Source organism: Myotis nattereri, assembly GCF_964212035.1.
Source record: "Myotis nattereri genome assembly, chromosome: 9".
Lineage (NCBI taxonomy): Eukaryota > Metazoa > Chordata > Mammalia > Chiroptera > Vespertilionidae > Myotis > Myotis nattereri.
Window position 1 is genome coordinate 56,850,618 of NC_138084.1, and position 14,186 is coordinate 56,864,803.

General features: G+C 39.6%; 1 protein-coding gene across 2 annotated transcripts in view; it reads left to right on the plus strand.

The window, feature by feature from the left end:
- The first annotated feature begins 408 nt into the window (after positions 1–408).
- The window catches only part of FOLH1 (folate hydrolase 1), a 48,831-nt gene continuing 35,053 nt past the window's right edge, over positions 409–14,186 (plus strand). Inside the window, exons 1-3 of one of the 2 annotated variants that reach the window (XM_081100407.1) lie at positions 409–660; positions 3,151–3,256; positions 9,967–10,153. In XM_081100407.1, the coding sequence (XP_080956533.1) occupies positions 543–660; positions 3,151–3,256; positions 9,967–10,153 (411 nt within the window). In that variant the 5' untranslated portion in view covers positions 409–542. The remainder of the gene's footprint in view (positions 661–3,150; positions 3,257–9,966; positions 10,154–14,186) is intronic. The other variant, XM_081100408.1, reaches the window with a different exon arrangement.

The window sequence follows — 14,186 nt, forward strand, 5'->3', positions numbered from 1 at the left end:
CCCTTTACATTTTTGAATAAATGAGAGCTAGAACTTTTTTTTTTAATATATTTTTATTGATTTTTTTACAGAGAGGAAGGGAGAGAGATAGAGAGTTAGAAACATCGATCAGCTGCCTCCTGCATACCTCCCACTGGGGATGTGCCCACAACCCAGGTACATGCCCTTGACCGGATTCGAACCCGGGACCTTTCGGTCCGCAGGCCGATGCTCTATCCACTGAGCCAAACCGGTTTCGGCCAAGAGCTAGAACTTTTCAAGATAAATAGAACTTTTCAAGATAAACTTTTCTAAGCGTTTCTCCCGAGGGGCGGGGCCGGGTTTTCTTTTCCCGGCCATGCCTATTGCCTCCCTCTCGCTGGGATTGGCTGAGCTTCAGCTAGAAATACCCTGAGGGCGGAGACACTAGACCCGGGCAGGGAGTGGATGCTAGTCTCTTGGGGAGAAACTGATTGATCCTCCGGGCCTCGGCGCCAGGAAGCCTCAGACCCTCGGCCGGGCCGCAGCAGGGGCGCAGGTCCCCGGAGCCGCCGCCCTGCGCGATGTGGAATCCCCTTCCCGAGACCGACTCGACCTTCGTGGCCCTGCGCCGCCCGCGCTGGCTGTGCGCCGGGGCGCTGCTGCTGGCCGCCGGGCTCTTCGTCTGCGGCTTCCTCCTCGGTAGGGGCGCGCCCGCCACGCACACCCCGAGCTTACCCCGCACACCCCGAGCTTAACCCGCACACCCCGCGCTTACCCGGCCGGGACCCGCGGGCGCACTGAGATGCGGGGTCCCGGGACAGTGGTTTGGATTGGGGGAAGGTGGGGATGAAGCCCCGCGAGCGAGGTGGGGTTCCTGGGGGCGGTGCAGGGCTGCGCTCTGGACAAGCTCTTGCGGGACAGTCCCCCAGGGTAAAGGAGTAGGAGGGAGAGACCCTGAACCCGGGCTTCCGAAGGGCCACCCGCTGGAGCCCTGGGAAACTGGTATGTTTTAGGGGGAGCGGCAGGTCTCAGGCAGTGGGAGCGGGTGGTCCAGGGCGCTTTGCAAAAAATGACTCTTACCTGTTGGGGGTCTGTATCTACTCCTGTGCCGGGAGCTGCTGCTGGTATGCTTTAGGTAGACACCAGGGCACTGCTGCAGGGAAGCCCGTCTCATTCTTTCTCCCGGGGGGAGTAACTAATAGAGAAACAGTTGGGAACTGGCTGGCATGATTGTCAGCTCTCTGAAGAGATCTCTAGGAAGAGTTCTTTTGCTTTGTTGTGTAGGGATTTGCAGACCCGACCCAACTCCTTAAGAAAACCAGGGGCAGCACAGACAAGCTCAGACTGTTTGTTTTAAATTCTAATTTTGCCTCTGCCACTTCTTCTCAGCCTTGAACGAGTTACCCAGTCTCTTAGCCTCAGTTTCCCGACCTATAGGATGACAATAATATCTGCAATGTATTGGGAATAGGGAATAGAAAAGCATCTAAAGTTCCCAGCACACTATTGGGGTATTGGCACTTTTCTCTATTCCTTCTACTGCTTCTCATTGGACAGGAACATGCAAGATTAGCCTAAGGTGTTGCCAGGTAGTCTTGCCCGTGCTAATATATTTTTATTGATTTCAGAGAGGAAGGGAGAGGGAGAGGGAGAGAGAGAGAAACATCAAAGATGAGAGAGACTCAACGATTGGCTGCCTCCTGCATGCCCCTTACTGGGGATCCAGCCCACAATCCGGGCCTGTGTCCTGACCACTGGGAACGAACTGTGACCTCCTGGTTCATAGGTGGATGTTCAACCACTGAGCCACACCAGTGGGGCCCTTTCCTGGATTTAGACGACCAGTGCATAGACCAGCCAGCTAGGTTAACTCAACTTAGCTCTCTTGCCTCCTGCGTTACCTTAAGGATCATTAAAGACATTCCTGAGCCACATCCCACTCATACTGACACGTGGACATTAGTAACTGACTAGGGTTGTTGTGGGGCTTAAGTGAGATAAGGGCTGAGTAAGGACACACTTCAAATTAAGTTTCAGTTTTCTCCGTTGTAAAAATGGCAAGGTTGGGATGGGGCTCAATACCTGCATCTCCTCAGGGCATTTTATTCCTACTCTAGCCCTCAGCCCCATCTTGGACTCATTGCTCAGTGGCTGACACACTACTTTCCCTCGGATTTTCTGCTCTCCCCTCCCCCACAAGCCTCCCTCCCCTTCACCCAGTTCATTCTCCAGATCTGAGTTCCAGCATCTAATCCTCAGTGTGTCCTTCCCAGACCCCTCAGCTAATCCTTTGTTTTATGAACAGGTGGCACTGGATTTCCACTTGCTGCCAACCATTTATTTCAGTATGCCTCTGTGTGTGTGTGTGTGTGTGTGTGTGTGTGTGTGTGTGATATAACTGGAAAGCTGAGTGCAGATTTTGGTAACTACTTTATGCCCAGATCATATTATTTCTCTGAATAAATCCTGTATTCCTTTCTCTGAGTTTAAAAGCCAACAACTACAAGGGCTTCCTTCTCTATGTCTTCTGACTACCCATTGCCTCTGGCCTGTGTGCACTGGGTGTCTTGCGGAGATGTTGGGGAAATTATCATTTTACTGTGGCTTTCTGAAGTTGAACATCTCAAGCCTACTTCAACTGAAAACATAAAATATTAGCTTATTTTCCTTTAGTTTTTGAGCCAAAACAAATTACAGGTCTGAGTTTCCTTTAACTCTTTGAAATAACTTATGTACTTGAAACATATTCATAATTACTTCATTATAAACTTTGACTAAGTGCTTATTCTGGGTCAGCAGAGAGCAGTCCCTGGGGATAGAAACTTTAAGGAAAAAAGAAGATGGAGCTCCTTGTAACCTTAATTTTCAAGAGATCTTGTTTATCCCCATTAGTTGAAACATTTAATTTTAGAATGGATTTTCTCATAAAACATTTCCTAGAATAATAGCAATCTAATCATTGAAATCAGATAAAAATATGTAGAAACTGATTTATAATTTAAAAGTCTGTGTGCATGATTTTTTTTTTCCTGTAGAAGTAGGCAAAAGACATTAAATTTCAGAAAATTTCAATGAATGCTGGAGGTCATTGGCAATTTATAGTTTACATATGGTAGGTACAATAATAAGGAAAAATAGGGCCTGTCTATGAGCTCACTTCTCATTTCTATATTTGTATGTATTCTACAGGATGGTTTATAAAATCCTCCAATGAAGCTACTGACGTTCCACAGCGTAACATGAAGAAGGCATTTTTGGATGAACTGAAAGCTGAGAACATCAAAGCATTCTTATAGTAAGCATATACTTGAAAGTTCGTATGGACAGTTTGTTGGAAAATTTAATCTGTTTCAAAGTTTTGATCCAAAATTGCATATATATAGGAACTGACTTTTTAAAAGCTTTATTTGTTGAAGATCTTGTATCACATTTTATCTGGACAGGATTTTGTATTGCAGCTGAACTAGACCAGTATGGATGTTTTAAAGCAGGAGTCAGCCAACTCTCTGGGAAGGGCCTGCTTTTATAGGCCAGCTGATCTCTGTCACAAACCCAGCTCTGCTATTGTAGCACAAAAGAAGCCATAGAAACTGCATAAACGAACAAGTGTGCCAGTTCTGATAAAACTTTAGTTATGGGCACTAAAATTGCAATTTTATATAATTATGTCACAAAATATTATTCCTCTTGATTTTTCACCTATGAAATGTGATAACCAGTCTTAGCTGTGGGCTATACAAAACCAGGATATGTGCTGGATTTGGTCTGTGGAATTTATTTTCTTCTGTTTTAGAGGAAGATAGTGTATTTTGGTCAAAATAATAAATGTGGACTTAAATTCAAACTTGACTTTACATTTCATCTTTGCCCATTGATAGCAAAGTAACTTTGAGTGAATACTTAACCTTCCTCAGCCCTCCTTTCTGCATCTATAACATGAGGACAATGATACAGCTGTGATGAGGATGAGCTTAGAGAGCATATATGTGACATAGTTTACAATCTAGCTTTCTATTTCCTGAAATAGCTATCTAGTATAGAGCCAAAGAGGTAATTGAGTAAATTAAAAATTTATTTGTAAAGCTCTAAAAATAAAACACTTGTATAAAATGAATATATATGTGTATATTCAGTTGACTACAATTTTAGCTTTTCAAAGCATGAAGTTCATTTATTTTTAAGTATGTCTTTATTTTAGAGAGAGAGGAAAGGAGAGAGAGAGAGCTAGAAATATCAATGAGAGAGAAACATTAACATCAATAGGCTGCCTTCTGCATGACCCCGCAACCCAGGCATGTGCCCTGACTGGGAATTGAAGCAGTGACCACTTGGTTCATGGGCTAACATTTAACCACTGAACAACACCGGCTGAGTGAAGTCCATTTTTTTTAAACAAATTTGCTTAATGCATGTGTTAAAAAATACTTAAGTCCCTTATAGTGATTAAAAGATTCTTTAGTGATACAAGTTATAATTTTATATAAGAAGAGTTTTATATAAATACACACATACATGTGCATAGGTGTGACACACATAATCCTATGGACACATATGCCTATTTTAATTTTGATAGAATTAAAACTATGAGTAAATATTTGCTGAGGCACCTCCCAGGTCTTTGGCAGGGCCTTTTCAACGGAGAGACCCTGAAGTTTAAACTTTGGAAATCCCTCCTCTGCCTCTTGCTATTTCACTGTAACTAATTATAATAGCTATCATTAAAATGGAGGTCTGGCAAGGGTGAATATTTATTCTTAGAGCTGCTGTCCCTGCTTCCTTCTCTCTTTCCTTTCCTGTGGTATGGATTGACCAGCAAAGAAGAAAAATGAATGCCTTTTGTTTATTTCTTTTTTGGACGCTCAGGCAAAATTGAAACAGTCAGCATCTTGATTATTCTCTACGGCCCTGCCCAGGCTGTTCTCACTGTTCAGAATTCAAGGATGTTTATCATTAACACACAAAAGAAAGAGATTAAGAGATCCCTCATTCATCCCTCCAAGGACTGAAGAATATCCAGAAGCCTTCTGAACTCTCCAGATTTCCAATCTGCCCATACAAATTGTTAGCAATTTTAAACAATTTAGAATTATTACTATTTTTTGAAAAAAAAAATTGATATTCTTATAGGATCAACAAATTACTTGTGACATACTTCTCAATTGATTAAAACAACAAATAATGTCAAAACTGCTGTTTAATGTCAATTATCTAATTGAGCTCCAAATATTTGAGAACTATTGAGGTGGCTACAGCCTCCCATGTACAGATGAGAAATTTCTGACACAGCCAGGATTACATAAATTAGTGGCAAGACCTGAGATACACCACTTGTCTGATTTCATGCTGATTCTTTTTCAGGATCAGCTTTGCTCTAAATGAGTGGGTTCAACCTTGATCATAGCACATGGTTGGTGAGGACGAAACTGATAAAAGAAGTTTCAATCATATAGCAAAGTGTAATAAAGTCTCTCTCCTTTTTTTTTTTTTTTTTTTTTTTTTTTTTTTTTTTTTGATGTGAGCATGTTCAAGACTCCTCATATCAACTCTTCTTGCTTGTAGGGACAGAGTTGTAGCTGTGACTTTAGGAAATATGCCTAATCTGCATCCACTTCAGTTATGTCACAGTTTGTGATCTGTGTAAAATAGAAGAAAATAGCAACATGTTAGCTGTTTTGCTGCTTTCTTTGCAGTAGGTATACACTGATGAAGGAATAGATAGACTTTTCAGCTGCCTCTTAAATTTCTGTTCTTTTTCCAGAGTAAGTAAAAGGAAGGAAATAATAAAGATTAGAGTGGAAATAAATGACTAAGAAGCTAAAAAACCTCTGCAACAATATAAAAGATCAATGAAACCAAGAACTGGTTCTTTGAAAAGATAAACAAGATTGATGAATCTTTAACCAGACTCATCAAGAAAAAAAGAGAGCAGACCTAAATAAATAAAATTGAAAATGAAAGAGGAGAAGTAACACCTGACACCACAGAAATACGAAGGATTGCAAGAAAATATGAATGACCACCTGCCAACAAATTTGACAGCCTGGACAAATGGATAAATTCCTAGAAACATACAACCTTTCAAAGCTGAATCAGGAAGGATCAGAAAACCTGAATAGACCAATTACAACTAATAAAATCAAAGTAGAAATAAAAAAACTCTTACCAATTTAGAACAAATATTCCAAAAATGTTGGGAAGCATGAGAATTGGTTGGAAAGTTTGTAAGGAGGACATTCTGAGAAAAGGGAAGTGTGTGGAAGGCCGCCTGCCCTGTTTATTGGAATTCTGACTTAGGGGAGACTTAGGGGAGTGTTGAAGGCAGCGCCCCAAATTATTCCCTGACCTTTCCAAACAAGCCTGTGTACATGCAGACCCCCAGGTGTTTACTGGAATCCTTATGCTTAATCCCTGGGTGCCCTTTCCTAGAGGACAATGTAAACACATGTGTCTTCCCAAGATTACAAGCAGTCCTCGGGTTACATCGAAGATCCATTCCTATGGCGAGCAACCTAATGCGATTTTCACTGTAAGTTGGAAACCACCTGCATAAGCACTTATGTCACTCACATGGAGCACATACACAGCAGTAATGAAGTGAAACAGTAAAAAAAAAAAAAAAAAAAAAAATTAAAAGAAAGGTAATTCCTGACCTTTACTTGTGGTAAATAAATAATAATAAAAACCCATAAAGCACATATGTACCTACGTCAAAATGACGGAACTTTTTTTTTATATATAAATATTGTAAATGGAAGATGGCGATATAACCACGAAACGACATAAGTCGAGTCCAATGTAACCCAAGGACTACCAGTACTCACCCTACTGATTGTATCTAAAGAAAAAAATTCTAATAAAAGCCTAAGGAGGCAGGCAATCAAGGCTGCCTGGCTTCTTCCTCCAGGCCGTCCCTTAGCCTTCCCCCTACAGGGAAACCATGTCGGAGTAATCTGTTCGTCTGTTGTTCAGGGGCTGCTGGTCATCCCCAGCACAAAAATGTATATGGAACCACAAAAGGCCCCGATTAGCCTCAGCAAGCTTGTGAAAGAAAACCAAGGCTGGAGGTATCACATTACCTGATATCAAACTATACTAGAAGGCTATAGTAATCAAAACAGAATAATATTGATACAACAGGCATTTAGATCCATGGAACAGAATAGAGAGCACAGAAATAAACCCTCACGTTTGTTGTTATTTAGTATTTGACAGAGAGGCAAGAATATCGAATGGGGTAAGGACAGTCTCTAATAAATGGTGCTGGGGAAATTTGACATGTACATGCAAAAAATGATACTAGCTTATCAACTTATACCATACACAAGAATAAACTCAAAATGGTTTGTAGACTTAAATGTAAGTCAGGAAACAAAAATCCCATATGTAAAAAGGCAATAAAATTTCTCAGGGCAATATTTTTGCAGATATATCTCCTGGAGCAAGGGAAACAAAGAAAAAAAAATAAACAAATGGAACTACATCAAACCAAAAAGCTTTTGTACAGCAAAACCATTAACAACATGAAAAGGGAACCCAGTGAATGGGAGAACATAATTGCCAATGATATATCTGATAAGAGGTGAATTTCAAAAACATATAAAGAAATCAAACAACTCAACACCAAGAAGACAAACAACCCAATTTAAAAAATGGGAACAGGACCTAAATAGACACTTCTCCAAAGAGGACATGCAGATGGCTAAGAGACATGAAAAAATGCTAAAAGTCACTAATCATCAAAGAAATGCAAATTAAAACCATAGTGATATATCACCTCAGGCCTGTCAGAATGGCTATCTTCAATAAGTCAATGAACAAGTGTTGGTGAGGATGTGGAGAAAAGGGAATTCTTGTGCACTGTTGGTGGGAATGCAGATTGCTGTAGACATTGTGGAAAACAGTTTGGAGTTTCCTCAAAAAATTAAAAATGGAACTGCATTATGTCCCAGTGATCCTCCTTCTGGGAATATATCTGAAGAAACCCAAAACACTAATTTGAAAGACTATATGCACCCCTATGTTCATTGCTGCATTGTTTACAATAGGTAAGATCCAGAAACAGCCCAAGTGTCCATCTATAGATGAGCAGATGAAAAAAAGCAGGAGTACATTTACACAATAGAATACTATTTGGCTGCAAAAAAAAAAAAAAAATTATCTTTTGGGACAGCATGGCTAAACCTAGAAATTATTATGCTAAATGAAGTAAGTCCATCAGAGAAAGACAAATATCATATGATTTCATTTACCTGTAGAATCTAATGAACAAAATAAAGTGACAAACAAAATAGAAATAGGGGCATAGATACATGGAGCAGACTGACAGATAACAAAGGGAAGGGGTTTGGGGGTCTGTATGAAAGAAGGTGAAGGGACTAAGCAAAAACCAAAACATGTACACATAACGCATGGATACAATGGTCTGGTGATAGAGGAGAAGGCGGGTGGGGGGTAGATGGAGGTGGGCAAAGGAGGGGTGGGGGAGAAAAGAGCCTGTACTTGCAATAATTGGCACACAATGCAACGGGCAGATGATGTTTAGTTGAGTTCTACACTTGAAAACTATATGGTTTTGTGAATTAATGTCACACCAATAAATACAATTTAAAAAATTGTGTTCTTGCCTGGCTGGTATGTCTCAGTGGTTGAGCGTCCACTCATAAACCAAGAGGTCACCAGTCAATTCCTGGTCAGGGCACATGCTTGGGTTTTTGGCTTGATCACCAGTAGGGGGCATGCAAGAGGAAGCCGATAGATGCTGATGTTTCTCATTGATGGTTCTATTTCTCCCTCTCCCCTCCTCTCTCTATAAAAATCAATAAAAAAATGTGTTTTTTTGTTACTATATTTTGAAAATATACAATATAAATCCTATGTAGGTTGTTAAGGCCTTAAAATTTACTGAATGGGGATTTTAATACTATTTTTGTAAATACAATTTGAAATATTTTAACAAAAGTATAACAAGTAATCACAGGAATTTTTTAAATTGAGAGTTATTTTTCTTGGCAGTTGATTTTTCAACTTAAAAGTTCAGCTACACTGTAGAATTAAACATTTGAAGTTGGGATCATCATAGCTATATTGCCTATTAATTTTTTTAAATTGAGTAAGAATGGCAGATTGATTTTAGTAAAACCTCCATATTTAAAACCAGAAATTTATGAAGTTCAAGAAGTTAATGAGCTAGAAATAAATAAATGTCTTTACATGATATATGTTGCTTTGACATGTGGAATTTTCCTTTTTCTTCTTTTTTTTTCCATTAAGGAGTTTAAGTTGAAAATACCAATGAGCTGAATCTTCAAGGAAATAACAAATTTCCAGGCAGAAAATATTTAAAACACACAAAAACACCAGCATCTGCACATATATTTAATGAGAAATTAGTCTACTCATGAAACTTAAATCTGTTCGTCCTGGTTAAAATAATTCTCACTATTGCTTTTTAAGGGTATTACTATGCATGGTGGATAGAGTTCAATAAGTTCACTTTAAGCTTGTAAATACGTTCACATTATTCCTTACTAATGAAAAGGCTTCTCACTTGAATATAACTTTAAATATTGAAAATATTTGTAATTACCAGTAATTCTTGGCATGTCACAGCTTGGTATTTTGGATGAAAATATTTTTCTCTCTCAAATATTTTGCACAGTGACATAAAAACAGGCAATTCTATGAAAGTTCCAAGAGTCATGGCTCTTAAGGAAAGAATATGGCACTTCCCTCGTCTGCTATTCAGGGATATGTCCACTGGGTCACACGTAACAATTCTCTGCAGAGATCAGTTTCTCCACTTTTTCCCTTCAATGAGTACAAATTAGAGCATGAAAACTTCAAAATACACTTTGAAAATCTATTTGCTGCAATAATTCTACCATTTTCCTTTTTCAATGTATCACATTTCAAAGTATTTTTATGTAAATCTGCCTTAATTAGTTGATTTGAGATAAAGTCTGACTAAACATTAATTTCTAACTACTTTCAATTTTTGTTCGCCAGTAATTTTACGCGGATTCCACATTTAGCAGGAACAGAACAAAACTTTCAGCTTGCAAAGCAAATTCAATCTCAGTGGAAAGAATTTGGCCTGGATTCTGCTGACTTAGCCCATTATGATGTCCTGTTGTCCTATCCAAATAAGACTCATCCCAACTACATATCAATAATTGATGAAGATGGACATGAGGTAAAAAAAAAAAAAAAAAAAAAAAAAAAAAGTTAAGAAAGAAAATCCCCATCTATTTTTTTCAAATACTTCCTATTAAAGAATGCACTATACATCTCTAGTTATTGATAGAAATCAATATTATTGAAACTGTCAAATGATGCCTTGAATATTTCATTACCAGTATCAACTTTCTTATGCTGTTTGAATTTAATGCTGATGTTGGAAAGATTCTGAGAAATTGATATTTGGTAACAGTTGCTATTTTCTATTTTTTTAGTATTGTACACTAACTTAAACTATGAGATAAAATTAAGCTCCCACGCAACTAAAATTGATACATTTCTGAGAGGTTCAGACCATAAAAGACACTGCCCAGGTTGGGGGTTGCTAGGAAAATCAGAGACCCAGGGTGCAATTTGAGCCAGAAAGTTTTTATTGGTTCTTAATGATTATGTCTCATATGGTCATATGGTCATGTGTTCAGCTCCATACCCAGAACTCAGATGTATTTGGAGGGAAAGTCTATAGCATATCTAGTATAAAGAATTTACAATCTTGTTTGCAAGTTAGGGCACATACTTAAAGAGAAGACAGCCCTGGCCAGTTTGGCTCAGTGGATAGAGCATTGGCCCATGGATGGAAGGGTCCTGGGTTTGATTTCAGTAAAGGGCATGTACATTGGTTGCAGGCTCTATCCCTGGCATCGATGTGTCTCTCTCACATCAATGTTATTCTCTCTGTTTCTTCCCTGCTCTTCCATTCTCTCTAAAAATCAATGGAAAAAATAGCCTCCATTGAGAATAAACAACAAAAAAAGGGAGGGAGGGATGGAGGCAATCCACATAATTGAGCTATTTCTTATCATGAAATATATTCAGTATGAAAGCTCAGAGCTCATATATTCATTGCTAGTTAGCACACCTTAGTTTTAGAACTACCATACCTAACTAAAATAGTCCTCTTCAATCCAGATAGCTTCCTTTAGTTCTTTTCTTAGCTGGGGCTTCTAAATTATATATAGCTTCAAGTTTGTTTAGCTTGATTAGTGATCAAGCTTGATCAATATTGATGTTAAAAATATACATACGCTTAAATCTCTATCCTGGTCTAACAAATTTGGGGATTGTTTATGTACAATCAGGAAAATAGCTAACTTCCAGTCCTGTTTTTCCTTCGTTAACTCCCAATTTTGACTGTAGCTTTGCTTTTGTTATTCCATTTCATTATTTTTGCCATTACAAACATTTATGCAAGTCCTAAAGCCTGTTACATAATATAAGCATATCACATAGAAGTTTCATTTTGGAGGTTTTCCTGAATGGTGTTAGTTACCTAAAGCTTCTTAATTTTTTAAAGTTATATCACTAGTTTATTTTCACTTATGTTAAGTGAAAATAAACAACATAAGTGAAAATAATAATATAATAAAAACCTAAGATGCTAAATGTCCGGTCGGCTGGTCATCCATTCAATCAATCAAAGCGTAATATGCTAATGATATGCTAAAGCTGCTCAACTGCTTGCTATGACATGCACTAACCACCAGGGGGCAGATGCTCCGACCAGTAGGTTAGCTTGCTGCTGGGGTCCAGCCGATCAGGACTGAGTGAGATGGGCTGGACATACCCGGGAGCCCTCCCATGGTCCTTCCCTAACTGGCCAACCTCCACGTCCCTCCCTGGCCCCTGTCTTGCACCAGTGGGGTCCCTCAGCCTGGCCTGTGCCCTCTCGCAATCCGGGACCCCTCAGGGGATGTCGGAGAGCTAATTTCAGCCCAATCCCATAGGCCAGACTGAATTTGTGCACTGGGCCTCTTGTATATAATAAAAGGCTAATATGCAAATTGACCGAACAGCATAACAACCAGTTGCTATGACAAGCACTGACCACCAGGGGGAAGATGCTCAATGCAGAAGCTGCCCCCTGGTGGTCAGTGCGCTCCCACAGGGGGAGCTCTGTTCAGCCAGAAGCCGGGCTCACAGCTGGTGAGCACAGTGGAGGTGGCGGGAGCCTCTCCTGCCTCCACAGCAGCGCTAAGGATGTCTGACTGATGGCTTAGGCCCGCCCCTACAGCCTAAGCTGTCATTCGAACATCCCCCAAGGGCTCCCAGATTGTGAGAGGGTGCAGGCCGGGCTGAGGGGACCCCTCCGTCACCCCCACAAGTGCAGGAATTTCGTGCACCGGGCTTTTAGTATGCATATAAATTCCTTGGTTAATCTCTCCTCCTGTCCATCCCCCATCTTCCCTCTGGGATTTCTCTATTTTCATTTATGTTTTTAACCAAGTTACACCTGCACATAAAGAATTACATAATCACATAGTTCTCCAAAGTGCCTTGCTTCCTTCCTAGTTCCCCCTTCTCTGAGGCAACCACTATTCAAACCTGAGTTGATTCTTTTGATATTTACCACTGTTTCCTTAAATAGTATGCTTATATTGCTTGTGTTTCAGATTCAGGCATAATCTTTTGACATCCTGATAGTTCAGCTCCATTTTCCTCCCTCTGTCCTAACTACAAACGCTCTTACTGTCTTCCCAGTAAGGGGAGAGGGAGAGAGAAAGAGAAACATCCGTGCCCAGAGGGAAACATTGATTATCTGCCTCCTGCACGGCCCCAACCAGGGATGGAGCCTGCAACCCAGGCATGTTCCCTGACCAGGAATTGAGCAGGTGATCTCTTGGTGTATGGGTCAACGTTCAACCATTGAGCAACACTGGCCAGGGCAAACTGTAACTTTTATTCTCCTCTGCAACACAGACAAGTTGCACCTCCCACAGGCAACAGATATTAGTGTTTTGTAGATTCCAGAAATATTTTAAGTATATATAGACACATTCTTTTACCTTTGTTTATATAGATATAATATATAATATAAATTGAACTACATATTGACTGCTTTATCATAACAAGTAAATAGAAATTTGTAAGCCAAAATTTTTTTAGTTATGCTCAGAATAGTTAAAATTATATTAGTGAATTTAGGAAAGTGAACAATGTTCACTGGTATATAAGACTATATATATGACCTTTGAAAAAGTCACCCAAAAAAGTTATTTCCTTGACCTTAAAAAACTTTTTGTAGTTGTTAGGATAACTCATAAATGCTTTGAAATCCGCTTGCTCAGTAGTGCTATAAAACTGAAGATTAGTATAGAGGCAAATCAAGTGAGACAAGCTGAATACTCCCTTGGCTGAAAGGCTTGCTGATGTAGTGACTTCGTTTCTAGATGGATTTTTATTGCACTGTAGTTTATTTTATTTTATAATCCTTCCCAGTGATTCAGATGAGTTTGCTCCCTTTGTGGATAGAAGAAAAATTATGAGAAATATGGAAGATGTGAGGATTTTTGGAGGACAGTAGTTTGGTTTTATGTTGGGTTCTGTCAGCCTCAGGAGAAGTAGCTTACTAGTGCTCTGGTTAGTACAATATGTTAGCCCTGATTCCCTCCCCAACTCCCATCACCCTTTGTACTGCTGCACTGGCAAAACGTTCAAAAGAAGTGGTGATAGCGATATCCTTGACTGGAGGGAATGTTTTAATCATTAATTTTGATATTTGCTGTAACTATGTTAAGTAGGAATCAGATTTTTTCAAATTTCCAAACTACGAAAAGACATAAAACTGATATAATTAACCTATCAAAAAGAAAGAAAGAAAGAAAGAAAGAAAGGAAAAGAAGCATTAGGGGAAGAAAAGGGAGAGTAAAAATCATATAATAAAAAGATGTAAGTGACCTTACATACTGTGTATCAGTAACTACAAAATCATATAATTAGGAATTCTCTGGGGCAATTTGTTTCCCCTCTACTGAAAGCCATCACTTTTTGTAGGACAGGTTTACTTCTAGTTTATTCTTTTTTTTATTGTTTAAAGTCTTACAAATAGTAGTACATATGTCTCCTTTTTTTCCCCATTGACCTTCCCCCGGCCTCCCGTACCCCCCCCCCCCCGTACATGCCCTCACCCCCCCACCCCCCAGTGTCTGTGTCCACTGGTTATGCTTATATGCATGCATACAAGTCCTTCGGTTGATCTCTTACCCCCACTC